Source organism: Lactuca serriola, chromosome 3 (assembly GCF_051521515.1).
Source record: "Lactuca serriola cultivar US96UC23 chromosome 3, Lser_US96UC23_V15, whole genome shotgun sequence".
Classification (NCBI taxonomy): domain Eukaryota; kingdom Viridiplantae; phylum Streptophyta; class Magnoliopsida; order Asterales; family Asteraceae; genus Lactuca; species Lactuca serriola.
Genome location: NC_136410.1, coordinates 21,922,643 through 21,932,975, shown reverse-complemented (window position 1 = coordinate 21,932,975; position 10,333 = coordinate 21,922,643). Strand labels below are relative to the sequence as shown.

Sequence of the window (10,333 nt, the reverse complement as noted above, 5' to 3'; positions counted from 1 at the left end):
TATTATATCAATTTAGTATACGAATTATTATATCAAACTTAACAACAACGTTATTGTTATATTTAAAAAAAAACATATATTTGTAACTATTTCAACTATATATGTGTTTTTGTATGACGCGCGGACATTCGCCTAATTAACATATAAAATGATTTGTAATATAAGTTTTTGAAATAACTTTTTAAATATTGATGATTCAGTGGTTCTGTAAAATTGATCAGTTAGTAATCTAATTCTAAAAATGATGTGATATCTTTATTTTAGGGGTGAACAAAAACCAAACCGCAAACCGAAAAAAACGTATAAACAAAAACCAAATAACCGAACTCGAAATAAAAATCGACGGTGCGGTGCGGTTTCTAGTCTTGCAAAAACCATAAAAAACCGAACCGCACCGCATATATATATATATATATATATATATATATATATATATATATATATATATTAAGTGTTGATATTTGTAAGAACGAAGAACTCGTGACAATTAAAAATTCTATAAATATAAATATCTATTTTATCAGAGGATGATTGTATATTTTTAAGAATACATTCCGTGATATTTACAATAACAAATAATGGTTATGATATTTTTTAACATTTAAATATAAAGAGTACTAATCATGATAGTATCATTTTTATGAATACATTAATTAATATTGTGGTATGTAGCTGTGAAACAAATATTATTATTTAATTCATATTATATTTAAACATTAGAAGCATTTTGGATGAGTGGTTATGTCATTTGATTTTAAACCAAGTAGTGGTGGTTGGTATCAGTTCATCTCCCAAATATCATTTGGGCTTTAATTTTGTCAGCCTTATAACACCATCCTACATCGCTTTTAAGATAAAATCGTCACCGATCTCACCTTTTATATAAGAGAGTTAAGTCTATGGTTTAACCCACATTTTTTAGGAGTTTAACATTGTTGGGGATGAAAAATCTTGAGCTCCTCATCTCTATGTAAAGTTTCTTAAGAAATGATTAACACTCTTTATCCGAGTCAAAGTAACTCACTGAGTTACGCGAGTTTTCGTAAAAAGACAAAACGGAAAAAAAAAAAAACTTGAACCTCATAAAAACCGAACGGTATGGTTTCTAAACTTTAAAAACCAAAGTTGCGGTTTACGGTTCGATTTTGGCAAAAAAAAAACTGCACCGAACCGTACCATGTTTACCTCTTTTCTATTTAAGAAATTGATTCAGTTACATAAGAGACAATGTTTTTACCATTATTATACAATCCGGTAAAACATATATTTCATGTAGACGAATCAATTTCTTAAATAGTATTCAAAAGAATTAATTTGGGTTTTACTTAAATGGCAGGGGGTTAGGCCTATTAATTTTAGAAAAGTAAAAAGTTTAAAAAAAAATGATAATTGCAAAATATTCGTTAAAATATTCGTTTAATGTTTGATAGGGACTAAAATCAAAACAAAATTAAACCATAAGGATACTTAAGGTTACAATTGAAAATTAGATTTAATTAAAAAAACCACATAAGGACACATAGTTGTTCTATAATTTACTCTAAAAAAAGAATTATATTTTAATTCTAATAAAATCATTCTACGTAAAATGCTCCGAGTCAAACCCTTTCTTCCTAATTTCAATGTAAACTTTTTCTCTTTCTTCTATTCTACATGAAATTCTCCCCACCGCAACATCATTCCCTTTCTCTCTCTCTTCCCTGCACCTCCATTGTTGGAGCTTCAATTTTCGATGAATCTTGCATCATCGGGAAATGTATCTTAGTGGGTGGATTTGGATTCTTCCATTTTGATGGCAAAAGGTGGAATAAGAGCCAAGCTGCGGCGGAGCAGCCTCTACACATTAGCCAACATCCGGTCAAAACCATCGTACAAGAAAGAAGAAGCTGGCGGAGAGTTATCAGGTTATCCACGTATCATCCAAGTCAATCGACCCGTCGTCCCAGAAGAAGATGCCCCAACATTTTGCTCAAATTACGTCTCCACCACCAAATACACATTCTTCAACTTCCTCCCAATCGCCCTTTTCGAACAATTCAACCGAGTCGCCAATTTTTACTTTCTGGTGGCCGCCGGTTTAACCTTCACCGACTACGCCCCCTTTGACTGGCCCAGCCAAGTCGTACCCTTAGCCTTGGTCGTTGGTTTCAGTCTTGCCAAAGAATTATATGAGGATCTTCAAAGATATTGGCAGGACAAGGCGGCAAACCGTCGGGACACCGCCGTTCATGTCGGAAACGGTGTTTTCGAGAAGAAACAGTGGCGGGAGGTTTGTGTTGGTGATATTGTGAATGTAAAAAAAGATGAATTCTTCCCTGCTGATCTGTTGTTGCTACAATCAAGCTACGAAGATGGAATGTCGTATGTCGAGACCATGAATTTGGACGGCGAGACAAATTTAAAGGTCAAAAGAGCTCTACAGAATTTATCGCTTCCCGTGGTTAACGATGATGGAGCTTCACATTTTGGGAATTTCCAACCAACAATCCGCTGTGAAAACCCTAACCCTAACTTGTACACATTTATGGGTAATCTAGAGTACGAGGGACGGATTTACCCTCTCGATCCAGCCCAACTTCTACTCCGTGAATCAAAGCTCAAGAACACCGAGTACATATTCGGTGCGGTGGTTTTCACCGGAAACGATACGAAAGTGATGCAAAACACCACACAATCGCCATCAAAAAGAAGCAAAATCGAGCTCCAAATGGATAAAATCATTTACTTGTTATTCGGGTTGTTGATTCTCATCTCCATTGTTAGTGCTGCCGGGTTTGGTTTAGCTGTCCGGAATGCTGTCCCGCTATGGTGGTACCTGAGGCCAGACGTCGCCGGAGAAGATTTTAATGTAAACGATTTCTTAGTTTCTGCACTAAGACATCTCATCACTGCTCTTATGTTATACGGATACCTGGTTCCAATTTCTCTCTACGTTTCAATTGAAGCCGTTAAAATTCTTCAAGCGAGTTTCATAAACAGCGATTTGCATTTATATGATGAGGTCACCGGAACACCGGCTAAGGCTAGGACATCAAATTTGAATGAACAATTAGGACAGGTGGACACCATTCTTTCCGATAAAACCGGGACACTAACATGCAACCAGATGGATTTCTTAAAATGTTCAATTGCCGGGTGTCCTTATGGGAAACGGTTGAGTGAAGTTGAGCTTGCGGCGGCAAAGCAAATGGCGGCGGCATTGGAATCGCGCGATTCCGATTCTAGCCACGGGGGTTTAAGCAATTCCTCTTCTCTGGAAGCAATTACAATCTCCAATAATGGAAACATCGAGAAAAAGGAATCAATTAAAGGATTTAGCTTTCAAGACGATCGGTTACAAAACGGGAATTGGTTAAAAGAACCGAATTCCGAAGTTATACTTTTGTTTTTCCGTATTCTCGCGGTGTGTCACACCGCAATTCCGGAGGTGAACGAGAAGACCGGAGAGTTGACTTACGAAGCAGAATCACCCGATGAAGGGGCTTTTCTAGTTGCGGCTCGGGAATTTGGGTTTCATTTTGTGAAAAGAACTCAAAATAGCATCGTAGTTAAGGAAAGACTTTCTATAAACCAAGAACCGGTTGAAAAGGAATACATAATACTAACTTTATTAGATTTCACTAGCAAGAGGAAAAGAATGTCGGTGATTATACGTGATGAAACCAATCAAATCCTTATGTTTTGTAAAGGTGCAGACACCATTATTTTTGATCGGTTAGCAAGTAATGGGAAAATATATTTAGAGGCGACAACGAAAAATTTGAATGATTATGGTGACGCGGGGTTGCGTACGTTAGCACTTGCGTATAAAAAGCTTGACGAAAACGAATACTCGAATTGGTACGAAAAGTTTCATAAGGCCCAATGCTCAAGTGGGCCAGATAGAGAGGATGTGTTAGAAGAACTATCAGATGAAATAGAAAAGGGGTTTACTCTAGTCGGTGCAACCGCCGTGGAAGATAAGTTGCAGAAAGGTGTTCCTCAATGTATCGATAGATTAGCTCTCGCCGGTCTAAAAATTTGGGTTCTCACTGGTGACAAGATGGAAACGGCGATTAATATCGGGTTCTCGTGTAGTTTGCTCCGACAAGGGATGAAGCAGATTTGTATAGTTGTATCCGCAGAAATGTTGGCTCAAGATACGAAAGACGTTATAAAGGATAACATTTTATCTCAAATCACTAGCGCATTACAAACAGTAAAAGGAAAAAAAGATCCAAATGCACCATTTGCTTTGATCATCGACGGGAAAACATTAACATACGCTTTGGAAGACGACTTAAAGTTCCAATTCTTGAACCTTGCCATAAACTGCGCATCTGTTATATGTTGTCGAGTGTCCCCAAAGCAAAAAGCTTTAGTAGTTCGATTAGTAAAAGAAGCAACAGGAAGAACGACGTTAGGGATCGGCGACGGGGCAAACGACGTTGGAATGATCAAAGAAGCAGACATCGGAATTGGAATTAGCGGCGTTGAAGGTATGCAAGCTGTAATGGCAAGCGATTTTGCAATTGCGCAGTTCCGATTCCTGGAAAGACTCTTGATTGTTCATGGACACTGGTGTTACAAAAGAATCTCAAAGATGATTTGCTATTTCTTCTATAAAAACATAACCCTAGCCCTAACGCTCTTCTACTTTGAAGCCCAAGCTGGGTTTTCCGGTCAAATGCATTACGACGACTGGTACATGCTTTTATATAACGTGTTCTTAACCTCATGTCCAGTTCTTGCCCTAGGAGTGTTGGAGAAAGATGTAAACGCAGACATATGTCTACAGTTTCCCGCTTTATATCAACAAGGCCCAAAGAATCTGTTTTTCGATTGGTATAGAATAATCGGGTGGTTAGCAAATGGAGTTTACTCTTCTATTGTAATCTATATTATAAACATGCGAATCTTCAGCCCTGAGTCTTTTCGTAAAGAAGGGGAAACAGCTGATATGTATGTGATAGGTACAGCTATGTTTACAAGCATAATATGGGTGGTGAATGTTCAGATATTTCTAATATCTCATTACTTGACACGTGTCCAATTACACACAATTTGGGGTAGTATCGTGGTGTGGTATTTAATAGTTTATATATATGGAATGTTGCCAGTGAGTTGGTCGGCGGGGAATATATATCATCAGTTGCCGGAGGTTCTTGGGCCTGCACAAAAGTTTTACTTATCAACGATATTAGTGACTTTGCTATGTAACATGCCGTATCTTATTCATATATCATATCAGAGATGCTATAATCCAGAAGATCATCATGTTCTTCAGGAGATGAAGAATTTGAAGAAAGATGTTACGGATAGGAAGATGTGGAAAAGGGAACAATCAAAAGCAAGACAAGAAACAGAGATAGGGTTGTCGGCAAGAGTGGATGCAAAGATAAGATATATGAAAGGGAGAATGACCAAGAGATATTCAATGCTTGCTCCTCGTTCTCCATGATTGAAAAGGATATTCTATATATATATGTATAAGTTGTAGCTAAAATCTCTTAACAAATCCGAGGTTTAAATACCTTTTGTATATGATGTTTAGGATTTGAAGGGCGTGGTATATGATTGGATTTTGCCCCAATTGTCTCTAATCTAGGGTTTCGTATAGATACGGGTATCACCAGCACAGGTCGATCGAGTGTTGTTAAATTAGGTTTGTATAGTAATTAGATAGAATCAATTAATTTATGAGTTTGTAAATGATTTCAATTCAGTGATTTTGAATAGTTCCTGTATTTGTATTCTTGTTGTTTGGAAATTGGAAGTGAGGAATATTTGAAATATGATTATACGAGTATTTGTATGCATTATGGAGTAGTATTATACAACTATAAATCTTTCCTTTGTATTTGGAGTTTATCAATGATTAATGGGTTTGGGTTTGTTAAATCAATATGAATACCATACAAGATAACCATCATCATTCCCTACACTCTTGCACAAGTTTCATAAAAAATAGAATAAATTACATAAATAATCCATATGGTTTAGGAGTAATTTAATATGGTTAGTCCTTAACTCTTTTTTTTAACTCAGACCATCCTTATAGTTTCTGTTTCGAGAATAGTCCCTAAAAGACCTGAAAAGACTGTTATACTTTTAACTGTATTTTATTAACTTTTTTATTATTGATTTTTAATAATATTAATTTTAGTGGGCCTCACTTCAATTTCAAAGGTATCTCTCACTCAGAAATACACATTAATTGCATGTTCCTAAATCAAAATATATCAGCTACCCCCTCATTCTCATGGTACAAACAACCATCATCTTCAACAATCAATACCACCACATTTTCCACCTTTTGCTCACGTTGTCTTCCAGCGAACCATCAACTCCCTTTTACACTACCGCTCCACGTCCAAATCCATAATCCTCTTAGCGACCACTTCTTGTCTGGAGCACGTAGACGTAAAGGAGTACGACGATGTTAAAAAGTGGTGTTGCCAACGACCGCCTTCTTACCCACTACCGGTTCTCAAGTCTCCTTGTGACGAACCAGATCCACCCGTTAAACTTATCCCTTTTGCATTAGGACGCGTGCATCATCAGAAAAGGTGGTGCAAATGATGGGTGAGTTCATCAGCTTTGTCTCAACACCGACGTCGAGTGTCTCAGATCTGAAGGAAGAACGAGATGGGTTTGGTTGTAGGGGAGGAAAACAAGAAGAGGAATGGTAGACGGAGGTTTCCGACGACTGTGGGTGGGAGGTTTTTCCGATGTCTCAGATCCAACGTCAAGTGTCTTTTTTTTCCCTCTCACCCCCTAACCCAATCCTTCATCACCACTCTTTCAGTTTAGAATCCATGGATTTAATTTTGATTTTGGATATATGGGAACTCTCGATTGTTAAAAAGGTTACAATGCATTTGATTTTGGAAAATGGAGCTTTGTCAATGGAAAATGGAGTTCAATGAGAACTCTCAAATGGATTTAATTTTGATTTTGGATATATGGGAGCTCTCAATTCATCTCCCAATTTCTAAGAACCTTAATACCCAACAATGAGAGCTTTGTTAATGGAAAATGGAGTTCGATACATTTGATTTTGGGTTTGATCGAAAAAATATTGTAATCCCTTGAATAAATGTGATTTGTTAAACTTTCTGTTGAATAATTTAGCATGCAAAAAAAGTGGGTTTTTAGTTGATAAGTTATATTTGAGAGTTTTTATGCATGCATGAATGATTAAGTTTTTTTTTTTTTTTTTTAGAATAGGGTGTTATAATATACACTTATACATACTTGATTGAGGAATGATGATGAAAAGTTACGATTAATAACGTGAATCAACACTGTGCATGGGCAAACTTACAATAAATGACAATCAACAACAAGAATGGTGAATGCATGTAAATCCAAATCGTTATCGATTGTGCATATCACATTATAGTGCATGCTGCATGCTTTATTTTTTTAGATCCTCTTTATTCAACATGTACAAGTTTGAATTTCTTCATGAAAAAATGATCAAATTTATCCCTCCTTGTCAATTAATGTCATGATGTAATCTCTTCTTCAACTTGGGAATTGAATACAAAGCTTGGAAAGGTTGTCGTAATATCCCTGTAATCATTCTCATTCATTCATTCATTCTTACAAACTTATTTTATTATATATATATAAAAATAAAAATGAAATTAATTAATAATTACCTTAGATAAGGAAGTGTCATTATTTTCAACAAGGAGGGATTTTTGGTAACATAAGCTTGCCATTCTGATTTGTCAATCTTCCCATCCCGGTTTGCATCGGCATCTGAAAACGTCTGCTTAAAACAAATACGTATAAATAAAAATTCACAAGTCAAACAAATTAAAAAACATAAAAGAAAAAATCACAAAAGTCAAACTTACATTGTCTAGTATCATCTCAATTGTCTCATCAGCAAGCCTTAGCTCAGATTCACGTAAAAGTGCAATTAACATCAGCTTAACCTACAAATTAAATTTTGTAAAATGGTCAAGGGCATTTATGTCTTTTCAACAAAAAATTTGCAAAACCAAAAAACGGACATATATATAATATACCTCATGGCGCTCAATGAATCCTGTTCCATCCAAATCATAAAGCTTGAAAGAAACTGAAACACAAAAGTAAATATATATATATATATATATATATATATATATATATATATATATATATATATATATATATATATAAAGAGATTAATTATTTGTGGTTTTGGAGAATTGTAATCGGACTTACAATTGATTTTGTCTTCTAGTGGAGCTTTAGGGTGGAACACGTCAAGTGATCTAACAAAGTCACCAAAATCGACGACTCCCTTATGCTTAACGTCAAAAAGACTAAAAATCTACACACACACATATATATATATATATATATATATATATATATATATATATATATATATATATATAACTTTTAATTTAAACCTTAATATATATATATATATAATACAAATATGAAATTGCCATGACAAATAAATTTCACTTATAATGGGTTCATCTTATTTAATGAAATTAAATTCATAAATCACTCAATTTGGTAAACTAACAAGAAAAACATACCCTATTTGCAAACAGATTCTTTTTCCTTTTGTTCTTGAACAAAGCTAGTAGGAATTCTTCCTGCATTTATATTATATAATTAATTAAACATGTGATATCGAGATACATATTTAATTAGTATTTATCTACATAATTAATTAATTAAAGAACCTTGCTAATTAGTCCGTCATCAACTACAGAACTGCTTATGCTCTTGAATAGCTCAAAGAGTGCTTCGACCTCACTAACACTGACTGTATACAGTGGACACAAAATCAAGCTGAATCATGATTGATGGAGTATTAATTACAGTAATAAAATTGATGACGTGGAATTAATTAAGAATTACAAGAAGTTTGAGAAGCAAGAGTCCTTGGGTCTTCACGGGCAGGAACCCGTCTGCCCGCAGTAGAATAGCAACAGCCCATTCAACAACAAGGATGGTGCAGGATTACAAGCATCCCACGGATTCACTGCTGTTTATCACCAAAAATCATCTCACCCTTCACACAATCACAATATCAAACCAGACAAAATAAAAACCAATTAGTGATCCACAGGATAAACTATGCAAATTAAAAGATGTTGTCTTCATTCATCACAATCATCACAAACTCAAATACTACAATAACGTCCCTTACAAATGATTTCAAGTGATTTTGCATCATCATTCTTTTGCCCGATACTACAGAGGTCAACATTTAAGTAGATTTATATGTTTTGAATCACATGAAAAATTGATCAAACATGAAAGTAAAGCAATATAAGTTAGCAAAAGAAAAAATCTGGTATCAGAGGTTATCAATTATCAACCAGCTTAGTAACAGATAAAAAATGATCATATGAACCATTTTCTGTGTTGTTGATGAAGATGAACTCAATCACATGACCTAGATCACATAAATTTCTGTTAGCAGTACCTCGATATCATATTCAATCAAACAAAATAATCACAATCGCGATCTAATAAAATTCACATAAATTGAGAATAGACGCTCATTCGTCGTTCGCTTTTTGTAGGGTTAAGATGACAAGAATATATCACAAGAAAAATATAATCATTCTTCAACAAATCCACAGGTGCAAACACCTTCGATCGATGTATGGAACGATTCAACGAAACAAAGACTATAACAACGGTGATCGATAATGACGATGATAAAACAATACTGGACACAAATTCACCATATCGAATCGCTTTCCTATATCCACCGCCTCTTGACGATTAACGGATATTCAAATTCAACGAACACCAAAACTATCCGTACATAATTGCACTATAAGAATCAATCACACAAAAATCTATAACAAAAGTAATAGAGAATTGAGAGATTGCATACCCGCAGGGACGAAACAAGCCGCCCTATAGGAGAGATGACGTTTTCCTGGACACCGGCAACCGGAAAGGGAGGTTATTGTGGAGAATCGTATAATGTGTATTGATCGGGATCTACACGAAGCCCGGGAAAATTTGCCTAGTCTTTTTTGCCTCAACACAACCAAGTATATATAGATTCAGGCGGTGAACAGAGCTACGTGATTGTCACGTGATAATTCAAGGGCTTTTTGAAAATCATTCTTTCTTAATTTAAAATTAAAAAATAAATAAAAATGCTTTGTTAGTTTTTTGAAAAACAAAACTTGATGGACGCTCAAAACTGAAAGGTGAAGACAGCTGATAAACGATAATTGGTAGACGGTAGTTGACAAATAACAGTTGTTTTTTATTTATATAAAAGGTTCGGCAAAAAAGGCTAGTAATTTTAAAGATATAAAACTCAATAAAACCAAGCTCAAAAAAAAAAAAAAAACTATTTGAATTAATT

At 35.0% G+C, this 10,333-nt stretch overlaps 1 protein-coding gene and 1 pseudogene across 1 annotated transcript; one reads left to right on the top strand and one right to left on the bottom strand.

The window, feature by feature from the left end:
- The first annotated feature begins 1,624 nt into the window (after positions 1–1,624).
- LOC145091652 (putative phospholipid-transporting ATPase 4 pseudogene) lies at positions 1,625–5,726 on the top strand (annotated as a pseudogene).
- Positions 5,727–7,261: 1,535 nt separating this feature from the next.
- LOC145091651 (calcineurin B-like protein 9) lies at positions 7,262–10,048 on the bottom strand. Its single transcript, XM_079029419.1, has 9 exons — positions 9,848–10,048; positions 8,857–9,010; positions 8,679–8,761; positions 8,529–8,588; positions 8,203–8,311; positions 8,022–8,074; positions 7,848–7,928; positions 7,647–7,759; positions 7,262–7,557 (listed from the first exon to the last, which is right to left on the bottom strand). Exons 2-9 carry the CDS (start codon positions 8,933–8,935, stop codon positions 7,491–7,493), a joined length of 645 nt encoding a protein of 214 aa, XP_078885545.1. The 5' UTR covers positions 8,936–9,010; positions 9,848–10,048; the 3' UTR covers positions 7,262–7,490.
- Positions 10,049–10,333: the final 285 nt, after the last annotated feature.